The sequence below is a fragment of the Opisthocomus hoazin genome, chromosome 7 (assembly GCF_030867145.1).
Source record: "Opisthocomus hoazin isolate bOpiHoa1 chromosome 7, bOpiHoa1.hap1, whole genome shotgun sequence".
Classification (NCBI taxonomy): Eukaryota; Metazoa; Chordata; class Aves; order Opisthocomiformes; family Opisthocomidae; genus Opisthocomus; species Opisthocomus hoazin.
The window spans coordinates 74,088,699-74,107,092 of NC_134420.1; the positions used below are offsets into that span (position 1 = coordinate 74,088,699).

An 18,394-nucleotide genomic window follows, 5' to 3' on the forward strand; every position below is an offset into this window, starting at 1 on the left:
CTGAACCTTTGCCAGCGTTCAGAAGAGGCGGGCTGTGACACCCTTCACCCGTTATTCTCATTTTTAAAGGAATTTTGGAAGGATGCAAACACCACCCAGCTCTGCCCCCCGAGCCAGGTGCCTTCCCCTGCCTTCAGCCCACACCTGTGACAGCGGGGGGGTTTGACCCTGCTGGGGCAGGGGGCACAGCCTCGCCCCGGCTGACAAGGCGACGCGGACGGCGCATGCTGCGGCAAGGATTTATTTACATATTTTACAGCGAAGCCAAGTCAGTAAAGTGCAGTTCAACGGCCTGGGGGTCCCGACCCCAGGCTTCCCTCCCCTCAGCTCCTGGCAGCCGCGCTGCTGCTCCCCTTGGCCCCGAGGTTCTCGGGCAGCATCTGCGCCTCAAAGCCGTAGCGGAGGTAGCGGTAGATCTCCTCCGCCTTCTGCGGGCCGACCTGGGCGCCCGCGGCGATGTCCGGCGGGGAGCTGCAAGAGACCACAGCAGGAGGGCACCTCACTCACCCGCAGCTCTGTGTGGTCCGGTGGGCGACACCGGGACAAACGGCCAGCGGGCAAGGAGTGCCCAGCGCGCCGGGGGCAACGGGGACGCCCCGAGCTGCTGGCGGTCGCCCCTCCGGGCTGCCGGGGGCTGTCAGCGCGCCAGACGGAGCGAGCCCGAGAGCGCGGCAGTGAGAACAGGGAATGCCGTGGAAGGGGACAAGGAAAGGGGACAGGAAAAGGGAGGGCAGCAGGAGGGGTGGTGGCAGCAGAGCCCGCGTCACGGCCCTGGTCTGCCCAGCTTGAGCCTGGGAAATGCATGAAGAGCGGGGCAGGAGCGAGGTGGAGACGGGAGAGCTCCGGGGAGCTCTGGCAGTGACAGAAAGGCACAGAGAGGATCGCTGAGCAGCTGCCCCAGCAGGAGCTCCCGGGCGGGACAGAGGAGCGGGAGGGAAGCCAGGCCGCACGGCCCCTGCCCCGTTACCTGTTGGCCATCCTCTTCACAGAGTCGAAGTAGTGGCACATGTTGAGAGCCGCCACGTAGCTGAGGTTCGGGATACTCAAGTAGAAGTTGAGCATGTCCCGTCTGTGACCCTCCACCTCCGTCGGCACGCGAATGGCGGCGTTTTTCCTTTGCTCCACCAAAGCCAGGTCTTTGAGCAAACCGGCGGTTTCCTCTTGGCAAGAGCTGAAAAGGATTCGGACCCCAGCCTGGACCAAGGCCGAGAGCACACCGTCGTAGTACTGCGTCCTCTGGAAGAACCGTGACATTTCTCCTGCAGAGTGAAAACACGGCCAACTCAGCGAGAGCCACGTGCTACATCACTGTGAAACATCTACTATGAATCACTTGCAAATCAGAACGGCTCGGAGATCCTCTGCTTCGAGAACTCACAGACAAAGACACGAGGAGGGAAAACATTTCACAGAAAGGCAGAAGGGGTCTCGGTTATTTGAGAGGCAGAGTTTAGGAATTAGAACTGAAAATGCCGATTAAATGCCATTAGGAGAGGGGACTGAGAAGAACACATAAGCGATGAACAACAGGACCGACCAAAGAAATCAGAAGGGGTTTTGTCAAGCTACAAAAGTAAGGATGCACTTGGCCTCTGTGTCAGACCAGAAACCAGCAGCACTCTGGAAACAGGGTAATGAGAAAAGCTGGACAAAAATGATGAAAGTGAAGGACACCTCCAGCAGCGGGGTCAAAACGCAGCTCAGGTGCAACCCACTGACCTACAGCCCCTGCTGAGAAGCTACATCTTCAGTGACCAATTCTATCATTGTTTCTACATTAAATTATAAATGAATAAACCATCAATAAATTAGGTTTATGTCACAAGAACGAAGCTGCATCCACAACAATCGGATTTCAGTTGTGGAGTTCCATATCCCACGCCACCTGTGGTTGAATCGAGGCTGTGAGCTCTAGTTCCACCTCCTGTGAAGCAGGCCCAAGCGAAACCTCGCAATGAGTTTCTAGATGGCACTGAGAATAGACAGCATGAGTGAAATGGTTTGATTGCGTAATTTGGCTCTTTGGATTAAAACACATGGATTGTCCAAACTATATAAGTCAAAGAAATACCCTTGAATTTCCCACAAATGTTTAACCAAGTCAGGAGGCGACTCGGAGTCTCCTCTGTTCGGTGCTCTGTGGCACGAGGCCGTAGCTCCAACACAGCCTTCCCAAGGGGCTCTGTGCAGGAGCGCTCTTTCTGCCTTGTTCCAAAACCTGATTTCACGCAGCCGATGACCTCCTGCTTGTTAGGCAGCAGCCACGACGTGGTCTGGAGGTCGCCTGAACAGGTGGGACTGTGCTCCAGCCGGCTGCCATTCTCACTGGTCCTAAGCCGTGAGCGTTTCCCCATAGTCCGACAGATACCACTCCTTAGGTTACTGCTAGAAACCACTGTTCTTCTTGAGCCCACTATTATTTCAGTGCCAAGCACGGCTACGATTGTGCTTGTTCCTCTGTTCCACTATTTTCACCTTCTTTGTTGAAATCTGTCTTGAAGCTGGGTTTTTTTGCCCGTAGTAACACGGCCAGTTAATGATGTTTGAGTTAGCTGGCTTTTCCCCGCCTCAGTGATTAGCAAGCCACGCATCCCTCTGGATCCAGTTGTGTATCTCTGCCTACACTAAGTGGCCCTCAACAGCAAAACAAGCGTTACCGTTCGGCTGGTGACCTTATTAATGTCATACTCCCAGAGATGAAAACACGGCTCTTCAGGCTGCTTTCAGTCCCATGTTGTACACCAGGCCAGCGTGGCCGGTGCGAGCCTCGAGCAGGGACCGGCGCGTCCCCGCGCTGCCCCCGCCTGGGAACACCTACCTGGTTTAATCCTGTCCTTTTCCACAATCACACAGATTCTCTCAAACATGCTCTGCAGGCGCTGGATCCGCTGGGCGACTTTGCTCCTGTTCACAGAGTTCAGCAGCTCCGACAGCGATTTCCTCTCCACTGCCATGCGGTTGCTCACGACGTAGTCGCTGCTGCTCAGCGAGCAAACCTGCACCTTCACTCCGTGAACTGCCTTCAGGGCAGAAATCACCGCTGCTCCGGAGGAGATCTCACGGCTGTCTGCCAGGACGCAGAGCGAAGGCTTTTGCTCCAGACGGTCACGGGAAAACGGAGCCGCAGCCGAAGAGGGGTTTGTGGAAGCAGGACAAGGTGGACCTGAAGTGCTCCTACAGGTGTTCTTCACAGAACTTTCTCCCTGCAAATGCTGAAAACCACACAGTATTTCTAAGAGATCACAGGAGCAAAAAAAAGACTGTTTTCAAATACTGGTGCTTAGCAGATACACTTTGTGCCACCTTTTTTTTCAAATTTTCCAGTTCATAAAATCTTAAAAAAAAATTGTATTTTTTGATATTGCCAAACGTCAACACTTTCAGATCAACGCTTTAATCCGCTATAAACAATCTCCCAAATTAGTTGATCTAATTATTTTGCAGCTTGAATGATAAAAGCATGCAGCCTTCACTAACGAGTTCAGCAAGAACTGAATACTGTAAATGACAGAAGTCAGGCAGAAGAGCTCAGGAATCCAACCTCAGACTAGGAAGGGTCTTCATTTAGGACAGCGAACAAGTATTTTACAAGGACAAAACCCAAAGAATTAGTGGACACCCTACTATTGGATATAGATCCCTATTCCTCCATGATTGCCAGACTCCAGATAGTATCTAATCCACCACTGTTATTTATTGAGTGCTAAGATACTCTCCAAGTTACCCTGTGAGTACAAAAGCTTCCTGTACCCACGAAAAGGGAGACAATGCCAAGCAGCAGAAGCAGGACGGAGCAGCTCCTTCGTCACCAGCAGCACACTCGCTCTTGCTGCTGCGCTGCTAACAGCCCTCCAGACAACAGTGCCACGGGACAGGTTCCCACCACGTGGGATCCCTCAGCAAAAGGTGAGGGGAGAGGAAGGTCCACGTTTCGAACTGACACCGACCTCAGCGGGAGCCTGGAGCCCCTCTCTCCCCGGATCAGCAGCGGTGACAGCCGGTGGAACGCACGTGCTCCTGACTCGACGCTCCGGGTGAAAATCCAGCAGATCAGATACTGAAGCTTTCAAGCCGAGAAGCATCTCGCTCTTACTCTCCGCAGACTGAGGACCCCCGATTTCCCCAGCCATTTTTTTGTGCTGTGCAGAAGAGGCTGAAGGCAACGACTTGGGTAACTTAGCATGTTCCTGTTCTCCCCAGAAACAGTCTGTTTTCATGGGCTTCTCACTGCTGACACTTGATTCTTCCCCGCTGGAATCACTGAGAACGATAATTCGGGATGGTTTCTTCTTTTGCACTGGGACAGAGCAGTTCTCTTCCATCCTGGCCTGGTTTAACTTTTTTCTGCGGCGAGTGAGGTATTGCTTTCTTCCACTAGTAAAACTCTCATTATTGAGGAGGTCAAAATTAACGCAAACTTCCTCCTCACTAGATTCACTTTTTTTGCAAGTTTCCTCTTCTTCCTCTCCAACACAGAAACTGTCTTCTGCGTAAGTCTGGTCTTGCTCAGGAACCTGTGGGGGGGGGAAAAACCAAACCCAGTAAGTTTTGAAACACTGTAATGATTTTGCTCCTCTCCATAAACACACTTTGCTTATCTAACCTGTCCCACGCACAAGCGTGGCGGGGCCCAGGGGCTTCTCCCAGCTCTCTGCACCTCCCCTGCGGGACAGGCCCCGCAGCACCCGGCCGCTGCCCCGCACACTGCCAGCTGTGCCCGCCACCAGCGCACGCCCGGATTTCGGTCAGGCTCACGATGCGTCCCCAGAAGGCTTTTAGGGGGAACACGAACTGCAGTGTGGGACTGGGAGCAAGGCTCACGCCAACCCTGCCGTGGAACAGGAGGATGTCCCTGGCTCTCTCTGCACGGGGCGAGGGCTCTGAACCGCCGCGCTTCAACTTGGGACAAGCTGTGGATTTGCATGAAGAAAGGCAGACTCCACAGCTTGAACTAGGGGGGTAGTGCACCCCGCAGCACACGCACAAGGCTTGCTGGCAGAAGCACTTTGTAACGCCTTCACAGTGTGTAAAATGGAATGGAAGTTCCAGCTTTGCATGTTCAGCAACGCTCTGCCTCGGGGGAAACAACAAAAGCGACACACCAAGCCCAGGCTGCTCGGAAATGGAGTCCCATGCGTTCTTCCCATCTGCCCACAAAGAATCACTGAGCACAACTTGAATTTTTGTGTGTTAACAAAAGAAAGTGATTTATCTTTCTCATCAAATATAGATCTCCATTTTCTTGTGCTGAAGGTGATACAAAAACCAGGAATGTAGGATACAGAAAAAAAAATGGGGGGAGGGAGAAGATAAGGAACCATCCTGAGCATCCGTTTTTCCCATTCTGTTTCCCTTGGAAAATTCAGTAGCTAAAAACTACTGCAGAAATGATGTCCAAAGAGTCTGGAGTAAAACAGAACCCAGGAGACAGACCACGTAGGGAACATCTCAGCTGAGCACCGTGCAGCGTTCACACGGCGGAGGAACGCAGCCAGGTGGGACAGAAAGCGAACAGAGCTGGGAGCAGGCAGGATGAGAAGGGAACGTTGTGAAAGAAGCTCCGTTAAGATAATCCAGCAATGTTTCGCTGGCACTTTTGTGAGTCGACAGAATTAGCACATAACGACAACTGCAGGTAACGGGGCACGAGCCTGGCTAAGGATCTGCTCTGGAGAGTCACCCACGTGCACAGGCACACCCAGCATCTGGGGACCACGTAAAGGGTCAGTCTCCAGCAAGTGGGGACACTGGGCAGCGAGAGGCACCCTGCCAGAGCAGCAACGAGCACTGTCAAATTTGCTACTTTATTGTCTCGTAAATGTTTCCAAACTCTCATTTCAGGAGCTAACCTTCCACTGGCTTGAGAAAATTTGATCTCCTGGCACTGCTGCTTGTCTGGGTAACAGGAATACGCCCAAGCTGTTACACCTCTGCTTGGGGGCTGCGTGGTTCACCAAACTGGGGAGCTGGTTAAGAGACTGGAAACATCACAGCCTGGGTGCGAGGACTCTTCCTCAGCAGACAGCAGTCAGTATCCTCAGTGACAGTGGAAGACAGCAGAGGGGGGGAGACCAGCTTCTCACCCTGGAAGCACCCTGCAGTCCTGCACCGATCAACAACGGTGACCGTTCTCCAGCGAGCAGACCAGGGACGGGGATGCTTTCGCTTCAGACTGGCTGACAGCCTCTCTCTGCCTGAAGAACGGAGTGTGTATGCTTCCATCGAAGCACACGTGTCTGCACACTTTAGCTTAAAAATCAAGTCAAAAATCTTTTGGTAGAACTAATTATCTATCAACAATAGGCTGCAAACGACACTTCAAAGCAGGACTAGGACCTAATGATGGTCGTGCACCATCAGAGTTTCACGAGGACAGCAGCCACTTCGTTTCATTCCATACCTGTGAGAAGATTGCCATGTTGTTGAATTCACGATGAACCATTTTGTACCTATTGCCAAGAGCTGGACTACGCACAGATTTCAGGTAAACTCCTTTCATCTCACAGTCTGAATCAAAACAAGAAGATAAAATAGAACACAGTATTAATAAAGATACAATTTTTAATTCCTTATTGTTACATTGCAGTTTCCATCTCAAGAAATTCCTTTATAGCCTCCCCCAAACCTGTATTTCGCAAAACAAAAATCAGAAATCACAGAATCACAGAATCACAGAATAGTAGGGGTTGGAAGGGACCTCTGTGGGTCATCTCGTCCAACCCCCCTGCCGAAGCAGGGTCACCTACAGCAGGCTGCACAGGACCTTGTCCAGGCGGGGCTGGAATATCTCCAGAGAAGGAGACTCCACAGCCTCCCTGGGCAGCCTGTTCCAGTGCTCCGTCACCCTCAGAGGGAAGAAGTTCTTCCTCATGTTCAGCTGGAGCTTCCTCTGCTCCAGTTTGTGCCCGTTGCCCCTTGTCCTGTCGCTGGGCACCACTGAAAAGAGCTTGGCCCCATCCTCCTGACCCCCACCCTGCAGATATTTATCAGCATTTCTAAGGTCCCCTCGCAGCCTTCTCTTCTCCAGGCTGAACAAGCCCAGCTCCCTCAGCCTCTCCTCGTAGGGGAGATGCTCCAGTCCCCTCACCATCCTCGTAGCCCTCCGCTGGACTCTCTCCAGTAGCTCCTCATCTTTCTTGAACTGGTGAGCCCAGTACTGGACACAGTACTCCAGATGAGGCCTCACCAGGGCAGTGTAGAGGGGAAGGAGAACCTCCCTCATCCTGCTGGCCACACTCTTCTTGATGCACCCCAGGATCCCATTGGCTTTCTTGGCAGCCAGGGCACGCTGCTGGCTCATGGTTAACCTGTCGTCCACCAGGACACCCAGGTCCCTCTCCGCAGAGCTGCTCTGCAGCAGGTCCACCCCAAGCCTGTACTGGTGCATGAGGTTGTTCCTCCCCAGGTGCAGGACCCTGCACTTGCCCTTGTTGAACCTCATCAGGTTCCTCTCTGCCCAGCTTTCCAGCCTATCCAGGTCACGCTGAATGGCAGCACAGCCTTCTGGTGTATCTACCACACCTCCCAGTTTGGTGTCGTCAGCAAACTTGCTGAGGGTACATTCTAACTCTTCATCCAGGTCGTTGATGAAGAAGTTAAACAAGACTGGGCCCAGTACTGACCCCTGGGGCACACCACTTGTCACCAGCCTCCAACTAGACTCAGCGCCGCTGATGACAACCCTCTGAGTTCTGCCATTCAGCCAGTTCTCTATCCACCCCACCGACCACTCATCCAGCCCACACTTTCTCAGCTTCCCTAGGAGGATATCATGGGAGACTGTGTCGAAAGCCTTGCTGAAGTCAAGGTAGACAACATCCACGGCTCTCCCTTCGTCTACCCAGCCAGTCATGTCATCGTAGAAAGCTATCAGATTGGTCAGGCATGATTTCCCCTTGGTGAATCCATGCTGACATAAATTCTCCAGACCTCTCTGAAAACCCCAGAAGCAAAGGCCTAGGCCTCCCCAGCTTGCCGTCAGGAAAGCTGCCACGTAGGAGGCTGGCTCAGCAGGCAGCGCGGTGGATGCCCGTGGCAGGGAAAAGGGCAACGTTAACCACAGCGAACCCGAATCGCTCAGCTTTCTCTGCTGCCAATCTCTCCCAAAACAGACACAGCGACTGATTTCAGAGGCTGTGTGGGAAAGGGGTGGGTTACTGAAGCCCACACAGAATCTTACAGGGAACAACTCACAATTTCAGTGGAGGAGAAAAATCCTCAGCAACATCTGGGAATCTTAAGCAGTAGCAGGATGATTCCATCATGCAAACATCCCAGGGAAAGACAAGGTTCAGAAGCCCAGGGGTAAGTAAAGCATCTCAGCCAAAAAACAGCACTACCTTCTCAGCTCTGTCAGTGTCAACACTGTAATTTTACCTTTAACATTCATATTGTTATAACATATTTTAGGTCTCTCTGTAACAGAAGACCTGAAAGATTCAGGAATTTCTAAATGACATGGAAAATTGTGTTTCTGCTCAGGCATAATGGTGTACGAGGGGGTAGCTGACTCTCAGCAAGAGGCGATCTCCTACCCCCACAGTCCCCGAAGAACTGACTCCAGCCCACCCAAAGCTGTCACATGGTAGAGACTCCAGCGAGGAACCCACCACACAAGAACCCCATGTGAATAAACAAACCAAAAGGAGTGACCAGGTAACGGAAAGCACCTGCTTCACCACAGCTGCCAAATGTACTGCTTATTAGCTGACACTGTCAGCTGACCAATGGCCATGCCCCTCATACACCACTTGCTAAGCAACACCCCGTATCTGAAAATCATACACAAGTCTCCTCCTTCACCATTTAACACTTGCGTGACCTCCGCGTCATCGTTCAGGAACTGGGCAAGTGAAGAGTTCAGCTCATCCTCTGCACCATCGCTCTCGTCAGTGGAAACACCATCCGCATCTTGCTGGGACAGCTCAGCTTCTTCATCTAAGAACTGTCTCGCTGCATTCTAAAAGAGAAGAAAATAGAAACAAAATTTTAGTTAGAAGCTGGCTCCCAATTAACTAGTGTTAAATATGAGGCCCCTGATTAAATCAGTTCAGGACTTCAGAACATCAGCTGCTCAGACGATCACAGACACTAGCCCTCTGGCTTTGAAAAGAGAATCCCTCACAGGGAGTGGTGATCTGAAGAACACAAAGATCCGTGCAATACAGGACAGCGCACAAACGCCTGTCCCACCAGCGCAGAGGGCTGAAGCTGGCCCCCACCGCGAAGCACTGGCCAAAGGCAACGCCAGTGAGCAGCACTGTTTGCACCGAGACTGCTCAGCAGTACAGGCAGAGTTTACTGACACACTGGAGCAAAGCTACCCCCAAATGCTAGGTTATACTGTTACTTACAAATCTAGTTTTACTCATTTCATCTGCTTTCAAAAATCCGTTTTGATTTCGAAGTGCTGGATTACTCTGAACCCAAGTCCACGAGAAACCTCAGGAACAGACTTCACACTGGTTTGCCCTTTTCTGTTTAGGTCTTCGGATTGCTTCATGAATTCCTCAGACAATGCAACTCACTATTCAGAAAATGCTCTTCTTTCGGTGAAGTTGAGGCACTTCACATGTGAACTGCCCTCCAGGAGACACGATACAAACCTTGGTACAAAGTTCCATCAAAACCAGACAACAAAACGTACACAAGAATGTACAAGGAAACAAAGCAAATGAATTCAGGAAGATGTTTTGTTAGAGATATTTTATATTAAGCTAACCTCTTCTCTTATAATTTCAGCTATAAAGTATTACAGTAAAACGTGAAAAAAAACCCCAAAAACATTATGGATACCAATTACTCCAAAAGAACAATTTGTTTGCCTTCAAAATACTTGGAATGAAAAGCACAAGGCTGTAAATTTCGGTTCAGCACACGGCAGAGTAGAGCATCTTGTGCTACAATAAGTGACAGCTCTGATTTTCAAATTTTCCTGAGCCTTTTAATGATTTGCTTACACCAACTAGTAAGCCTGAATGACAGGCATTATGAATAGATCCTTTTCTAGAACAGTTTTGATTATTCTGAAACACATTGGAGGTCACCTGTTTACAGGAAAGAGCTCGCAATGCTGTTACTAATTAGTCTTAATCCTTCCTACTTGTGAAAAACTATGGAGAGGACAAACCCCACAGTGTGAAAAGCACCGTGACACCAGAAACTAACAGTCAAGAGCCCCGTCACTCGTGGGAAACAGTACGTTACCAGGTTCTTAAATTATTTATTGAACCTTCGAATTCAGTGCCGGTGGCTAATTTGGTCACCTTGGACTTCTCACGGCCTCCGTTAAGCGAACCGCAGCTCTCTGCTGCACTTACAGCCCCATCCCCTGCACTTCTGACAGAACACCGCAGCCCCTGGTGGGCTGAGCAGAATGACCTTGGTCTTTTGGATCTTCTGCGGGTCTGGAATTCTGACATGTTCATCACTATGAATGTTTAGGTAAGATGATATGTGAGGGCAGAGCAGAATTTCGTAAGTATACAGGTAACGCATTCTCCTTCCATGAACCTTTTGGTCTCGCATTAAAAAGTCTACATAAAACTGAAAAATGGATTTTTCATCTACCTAATTCTTTATATCCCAGCACATAAAATACTGATACCACAGGGAAGTCTTCATAATGAAGATTATCTTTAAAGCACTAAAAATATCCAACATAATCTGCCCCAGAGCCCCAGTTACAGTAATTTCTGCCTAGAGGAACCACATCCATGCGTATTTAAGAGCTTTTCAACTTACTATGAACATCTGATTCCGGCCCTGCATCCTCTCCTGATGCAGTGACAGATTCCAGTGTAAAATAAGAAGTCAAGATTTAAGCTTTTGGGCCAAGCGACTATTGCTGTCTTAAGATGTGCAAGGCTGAAACCATTAGAGTAGGTGGTAAATTCATATGAACAAATCACAGAATCACAGAATGGTCAGGGTTGGCAGGGCCCTCTGTGGGTCACCCAGCCCAACCCCCTGCCCAAGCAGGGTCACCCAGAGCAGGCTGCACAGGATCTTGTCCAGGCGGGGCTGGAATATCTCCAGAGAAGGAGACTCCACAGCCTCCCTGGGCAGCCTGGGCCAGGGCTCCGTCACCCTCAGAGGGAAGAAGTTCTTCCTCGTGTTCAGCTGGAGCTTCCTCTGCTCCAGTTTGTGCCCATTGCCCCTTGTCCTGTCACTGGGCACCACTGGAAAGAGTCTGGGACTATCCTAATAGCATAAGTTCTGGAGAAGTACCTGAGCTACCTGAGCTTCCTGAATCTGACTGATCTTTGAGTATCTTCTACCTGTAATGTAAATTGTTATTTGGCTTCAGAAGATTATTGTGCAGGGCCCTGCAGATTCCTCTGCGAGTCAGGCAATGGATGTGAGGGCTAAGATCACTACCCAGGGTTTCAAGATTTATTCTCAAATGTTTGTAACAAACTTGTGTGAAATGGCTATAAGCCTCAACCCTCCTAAGCAATGTCTTACAAACAAACTGCCCAACCGCATCCTTAGTATAATACAGCTGTATCCCAAGATCCTATAAAAGGCTGTAAAATAGACAGAAGCTCGATTTTTTTAGGCCATAAAATGCACACAAGCTCCAGAGTGAGTGACTCAATGACACAGTAAATTTTCATCTTAAGTATGTGAAACCAGTGCTCAACATTTCTGGCATTTTCATGGTTTTGTAAATTTAAATACAGACAAATGAGAAAATATTTTCAGTTCATTCTTGAAGTTTGAACAGAAAGTAGAATCTCTCTAAGTCTGCTGTCTGTTTTTTTGGTCTTGCTTGGTAATATGTGCTGCTCACGTTTAAAGACGCATTCTTATGAACTAGATTTGCAATGTTACAAATGTGCACTTACGTACATACACACACACCCCCCAAAGCACAGCCACTATCTGCACTGCAACTTCAGTGGAAACTGCTCCAAATATGACCTTCAACGTCTTGAGAGAGACGCCTAACGTCACGTACCTTGCATGTAAAATTGCTCCTGACCTTCTGCCGCTTCGTACTTCTCGGCTGCTTTTTGTCAGAGGCTGCTGGGCTGCTGTGCGTGGTCCTACTTGAGTTCTTGTGAAAATCCATGCTGTCATCACTGGACACCTCTGACTGGAGGAACATTTCACAAACACTTAAATAAACAGGACTAAAGCAAGCAATATTTTAATGACACAGTCACCCTTCAACACCTGTTTTTTTTAAGCAACACCTGATTTTGGCGATTGATTTGCTATGGCAAAACACTGCAATAACTCTAATCATCTTATTAAATACAGAAGGAACAGAAAAACGTGTGATTTGGAAGAAAAGCCAAGTCGAACGTGATTTTTTTTTTGATTCAAAGCTTTGTGAAAGAAAGGTTATTTCACTGCCTTTCACAAAAGGAGAGGCTCAGCTCTCCTGCCTACAACAATAATTCTCTGCCACACAACAACTACGGAGTCATCTTCGGAGCGCTCGGGATAGAACCGAAGGAAGGAAAACACGTTCTAATATGCCTTAGGCCAGATGGCTAAAACATTGTCAGTAAGAACACTTGCCTACTGACTGGAGACAGAGCAAATGTTTAAACATATACTATTTAAAGATGTACTCCACGGGTTTGCATCATGTTTCTTCTGCCTCACCAAAGCACTCACTAACCATGTGAAGCGGGTATCGACGTTTTCTGACGGCACGAACTGGAGATTCAAAATCACTATCGTTCATAACCTATGTAAACAGAAATAAGTATAATTGCACAGAGGATTTTTGTTTTGGTGATTGACTTCCTTGTTATTTTGCTTTTCTTGTCTTTCCTTTTCGTTTTTCTAAGACTCACATCAGGAGACTCCAAAACATTCTTTTTTTTCCTATTTTTTCTCTGGAAAACGATCTCTTCTTCACTGTCACTGCTGGTTCCTACAGAAAAAATAGTAAACAACATTCACAAGACAATGCATTTTTCACAATACAATATTGCTACAACTGAGCAATCAAAATCTGTTTCTCTTATGAAAGTACCCACAAAGGAGATTACTTATTGATCTACGTGGCAAATATTGTTCTCTTTAGCCTTGTTAATCAAAATAAATAATCTCCAGCTGAGATGTACAATAAATCCTGCTTCCCTGGAGAGTCTCTGTGTGGAAGTGATTACCCCAGGCAGTACAGATACGGAAAAAAAGGAGGTGAAAAATGAAACCAAGAGAAGCAGCCCTTAAAAGTTGAGTAAGAGTTACACTTCTGGAAGCATTCTGCAATACATAACCCTCTGGGCGCACGGGAACAAACCCAGAACTCACTACAACGCCCTCTTTCCAACTCCTTTTCAAACAACTGCAGCCTTTTCAGTTTTTCACAGGACTGCCTTTATGAAATACACGGTATTTTTTCCCACTCATTATTTAGTGAAATATGACAGTATTAACTAACTGACTGACATCCCTACCTTCAGCAGGAGACACGCGCGAACTATGAAGGTTGGTGTCTTCTAGGTTCTCAGTTCTTCCTAAAGGGGAATCAAGTGCATCCACGGCTGAACTCCCAAAGTTCTGCCTACGTGGGCTTGCATTTACTTTATTGGCAAGAGGCACCTCAGGAATTTCTGCCCTGGCACTAGAGAAGGCATTCACAGGAATTCTTCTGGCAGCTTCAACATTTGTAACTTTTCTGCTTGTTGGGGCAGAGAGCGCAGAAGTGAAAGCTTCAGGTGATCCACCTCCCACTCTTTCATCTCCTGACTTCCAGAAAGGCACCGCAGCGGTAGCACCCTCAGTCCCTCCTGTATCATTCACGCTCCTGTTCTGCAACGGCAACGGCGTGGAAATGTCTCTTCTCTCCAGACTTTTGCAATCCCGTTTTGGCAATGTTTCAAGTCTGGAGCTGTCATTCGGTATTTTTTTTTTATCTTCAGAGGATTTAACATCTGCATGACCTCCCAAGGCACCACTTAATTTTCTGGTACTGATAGTATTTGTATCTTCTTCAAAGATTTCATTCTCACATTCTTCAATGGAAAATCCCAGATCAAAGTTAACAGAAAAGAGTTCTTGAGAACAGTCATAAAGATCTTCGTTGCCCAGAAACTGCTCCGTCACACTAAGATCACCTGACATTTCCATGGTTGTGGTTTTACTGCTTACTGGCTGCTCCTCGCAGGTTGTGGTGGCGTTCATGCAGCACACCTCTGAAGCACGAATGTGGTCATCTTCAAATAAATGTATACTCTTCTCTTCATCAGTAATCACATTTTTCTTGTTTGTTTCAAGATCTTCTTGAACAAAATACTTGTTTGAAAGGTTATTTGTCAGACTGTGATTTACTGTTGGAGTTATCTTTTGAATTTCAGTGCCAAACAGACTATCAAAGCTGTCATTCCAGAGAAGCTCCTCTTTGGCTTTAACAGCAGCAGTCTCAGAAGATGATACAGTTTTTGAAAAACAGGCACTTACAGAAGCACGCGATTCCCTGGTGATTTTCAGTCCAGGATTTTCAAAGCGCAGCGGTGAACGATCAACTTCTGAGGACGCAGGAAAGACTTTGTCCTGCAGGCTCTCTGAAAAACTAGCAGAAATAACTTTTTGAAAAGGACACATTGTTTCCTCATTTCTCATCATGTTTTCAAAATCATGAAGTGTATTCAAAGAGGGAGGAGATTGTGATAAAAACTTTTTCACGTGGGGAATTACTCCTTTTAACCAAGAAGGCTCCTCAGATGGTCTCACAAGTGCAAATGAGTCCGCATATGATCCAGGAAGATAAAATAAGTCAGAGGACGCAGGTGATTTTTCTCTTGTGAAGCTACTATAACCCGAATCTGCGTGGTTCGTCCCCAGTGATTGACAAGCTTTATCTACAGCTTTGTGTTCCTCTGTTGCTGCGCTTTCATGAATTACAGTACTTTCACTGTTGTCCCAGAGGTCAATGAATTCACTTAAGTCAAATGTCACCTCTAGCTCCTCATCCTTTTGACTGCTCTGGTCAGTATTTTTGACCAGAGCAAGCTTTTTTGCTGAGTAATCAGCTGAAGTATTAATATCTGTAGGCAACACAGGCACTTCCAAATTTAATCCGGAAGTTGTTTTGGGAGTCTTTGTTTTTGTTACTTTAAATGTGGAAAGGAATTCACTCCCATCATCACTTGTATCAGGTAAAAAGGGTTTTACTTTTGATCTGTGTGCAATGCCTTTTCTAGATGAGCGTGCTTTCTGATCAAATGTCGAGTTGGTCACGGGAAGATGACTTTTATTCCTTTGAACATTAACGTCTTCGATATGTAAGTGGGGCTGAATCTCCAGTTCATAGCTGCAATCTCCCTGGTGACAAACACAGTGAAATATTTACTATAAATACACACAGGCTTACAAGGACCTGTCTTAAGAATATCTAAAACAAGTGAAAAAGGTTTTCATACTCCTAAAGTTATTAGAAAGGGAAAAAACAGCCCAAAAGGAAAGTGCTTTGCATTTAAGGCTACAACTTTCAAACAAAAAGTTTGCTGGCAGCTTAACTGCAAATCCATGCTTGGGTAGTCAAAGCTGAATGTTTTAGAAAGACCAAAAGATACCACGCATAAATCAAGCTGGCATTTAACAGAGCACCAATGCACAGTACTCTGCACTGAGCACCTGTGTCACGCAGTTCTCAGAACATTAACAGCAAGCAACTTCATTTTCCTAATAAACTGTGCGAGGTATTATGCCCTTATACAGGCTACTGCTTATGGGCTGTAGCTCTAGGAGGACGAGCAAATTGAGAAACGTGCTGTGAGCAGAAGAAACCCTTTTTCAAGCATAGGTGAGCCTGCAGTTCCCTGTTCTCTTTGTACTACCACTTGTAATTTGGCTGTTGACATGGATGGCACATTAAGAACTACTCACTTACATACTCTGAACTTTTTTTTTTTCCACGGATGCTTATTAATCTTCTGTTCAAAAAGGCACTGACCTAGGCAACCAACTCTTTTAAAAATAAACTTGAAAAAGGCACAATAGACTTTGACGTCACTCCCAGTTAGGTATCCACACTAGGACTGCCTAGATTGAAAAGATATTTACTTATCGTCCTTCTCACTCTCTCTTTTAAATAAAGATTTCAAAAATCAAGGCATGCAATCTCTAAAAGGAACAGTAACAGTCAAATAAGGCTCCGAAAACAATGATTTGAAACACTACTTCAAAGTTCAAACCTGTTTCACTAATAAAAAATAAAAGTGAGGATGTAAGGTACAATTTTTTGTTGGCAGTTTAGTGATACGAATTCCTGGACTCATCAAACCCTGAAATTAAACAAGGTACCTTTACAGAATAGTGGGTGATAAAACTGACTTTTACAATAAGAGGTTACCCGCTTCCTATACAAGTAACATGCTCCAAAAGTCTTACCAGATATAAGTAGGAAAATAATAACATCCTCATAATCATAACCTCCTGTACCCTCCTAATCATCCCATGAGAATATTATTAAAGCACAGAATCATAGAATGGTTTGGGTTGGAGTAGTTTGGGGGTTGGAAGGGACATTATATTTCATCTGCTTCCAACCCCCTCCCATGAGCAGGCACCCTTCCACCAGCCCAGGGTGCTCCAAGCCCCGTCCAACCTGGCCTTGAACCCTGCCAGGGAAGGGACAGCCACAGCTTCTCTGGGCAGCCTGGGCCAGGGCCTCACCACTCTCACAGGGAAGAACTTTTTCCTTCTATCCAATCTAAATCTGCCCTCTTTCAGCCTGAAGCCATCCCCCCTTGTCCTGTCACCCCATGCCCTTGTCACAGCCCCTCTCCAGCTCTCTCGCAGCCCCTCCAGGCACTGGCAGCTGCTCTAAGCTCTCCCCGCAGCCTTCTCTTCCCCAGGCTGAGCAGCCCCAGCTCTCCCAGCCTCTCCTCCCAGCAGAGGGGTTCCAGCCCTCGCATCATTGCTGGGGCCTCCTCTGGCCCCGCTCCCACAGCTCCAGCTCTGTCCTGTGCTGAGGGCTCCAGAGCTGGACGCAGGACTCCCGGGGGGTCTCAGCAGAGCGGGGCAGAGGGGCAGAATCCCCTCCCTCGCCCTGTGCCCGCGCTGCTGGGGATGCAGCCCAGGGCACGGCTGGCCTGCTGGGCAGTTCTGCTTCAGCTTGTCCCAGCCACGCTGATACTCACTATTCAAATGCCAACAACATCTTTATCTTCCAGTAGCATATAGTAACCTCCCATCCTCCTCTAGCTCTTCACAAGCCAGACCTTTCACTCCCCATCATCTGTCCCCAAGCAAGGCACAGACTCTTCTCCTGTGAGCAGCAGCCCTGGTCTTCGTTCAGAGAACACAACTTCTCATTTCTTCAACATCTGGTCTCTGTGCAATTGAATTGCTAAGAAAGTTTCCAGATCTCTTCTAATCAATGGCACAGTGACACCAATACCTTGACAAAACTGGGACCCCTGGGACCTTTCTTCTAAACGAGATTGTAAAGAAATTAAACAGAGTTTCCACAGATGCTCCACCTGGAGCTGCTGTTACACAATCCTTTACTGCTAGACTCCTTATGGGAGCCAGAGGAGTCAATCATGGAAAACAAGGTTTAAAAAAATACTCTGCAATGTCATTCTACCCCATTACACAAGGCAGAAGTAACCACACCTAAAATCACTGCTGCCTGGCTTGTCTAAATGTATTCCTGAAAATGGGATTTGAAGCCTTCTTCCACACATATGAAGGCTGATCATACCCTAACACAATTTTGGATCATTTCTGGTTCCAGTAGATGAGGCATACTATTCAGTGCTAGCAGTATTTTTTCACTCTGAGTAATAGTAATAATAAAAATAAACAAAAATAAAATCAGTGTTTAGATTTTATCATTAACCTCACACATGTGCCACAGAAAGGACCATACGCAGACTAAATAAGGAAGAATCTGTGTGCAGGCTGCTCGGGGTCAGGGGCACAGCTGGTTCCTCCTCCTGTTTGCAGCAGACGCCTGTGTCCAGAGACAACGTATGCACTTTCCATAGGGTCAGCACAGCGGAGTGGTGGAGCAGGGGGAGGAAGTTCAGTTTCTGGAGATTCACCTCTACAGGGCTGTGAAACACCTACTCCACTTGGCACTACAGAAGAGGTTACTCAGCTGCTGTGCGCTTACTGCCTGTCCTTAGGCTATCCATTTATAAACACACCAAAGAAACTAAAAGTTAGGATTTTTTTAAAAAGAGATCTCCAAGGAGATATATAGGCTGACTTATAAGAAGTCTTAATACCAAAATAGTAAAGAAAACAATTACCATGAAAGGGTTAAAGGATGATTTTGATATATGTAGGTTCTAAGCAATTAGTTTCCCTAAGCTGTGTCAAAACACAGAATCAAGATATGGAAGTCTTCGTACGAAATGCAAGAGCAGTAACAAATAACAACCCACACGATCTGGTGCAATTAACTTCACAAATGTCA

The 18,394-nt window shown here is 47.6% G+C and overlaps 1 protein-coding gene across 2 annotated transcripts in view; it reads right to left on the minus strand.

Annotated features, from left to right (window-relative positions):
* Nucleotides 1–260: 260 nt before the first annotated feature.
* The window catches only part of FANCM (FA complementation group M), an 81,872-nt gene continuing 63,738 nt past the window's right edge, over nucleotides 261–18,394 (minus strand). For both annotated transcript variants that reach the window (XM_075427312.1, XM_075427311.1), the window contains 10 exons: nucleotides 13,422–15,288; nucleotides 12,813–12,892; nucleotides 12,635–12,703; nucleotides 11,963–12,100; nucleotides 8,803–8,959; nucleotides 6,401–6,507; nucleotides 3,948–4,514; nucleotides 2,819–3,212; nucleotides 968–1,259; nucleotides 261–471 (listed from right to left, as the gene is read on the minus strand). In XM_075427312.1, the coding sequence (XP_075283427.1) occupies nucleotides 324–471; nucleotides 968–1,259; nucleotides 2,819–3,212; nucleotides 3,948–4,514; nucleotides 6,401–6,507; nucleotides 8,803–8,959; nucleotides 11,963–12,100; nucleotides 12,635–12,703; nucleotides 12,813–12,892; nucleotides 13,422–15,288 (3,819 nt within the window). In that variant the 3' untranslated portion in view covers nucleotides 261–323. The remainder of the gene's footprint in view (nucleotides 472–967; nucleotides 1,260–2,818; nucleotides 3,213–3,947; nucleotides 4,515–6,400; nucleotides 6,508–8,802; nucleotides 8,960–11,962; nucleotides 12,101–12,634; nucleotides 12,704–12,812; nucleotides 12,893–13,421; nucleotides 15,289–18,394) is intronic.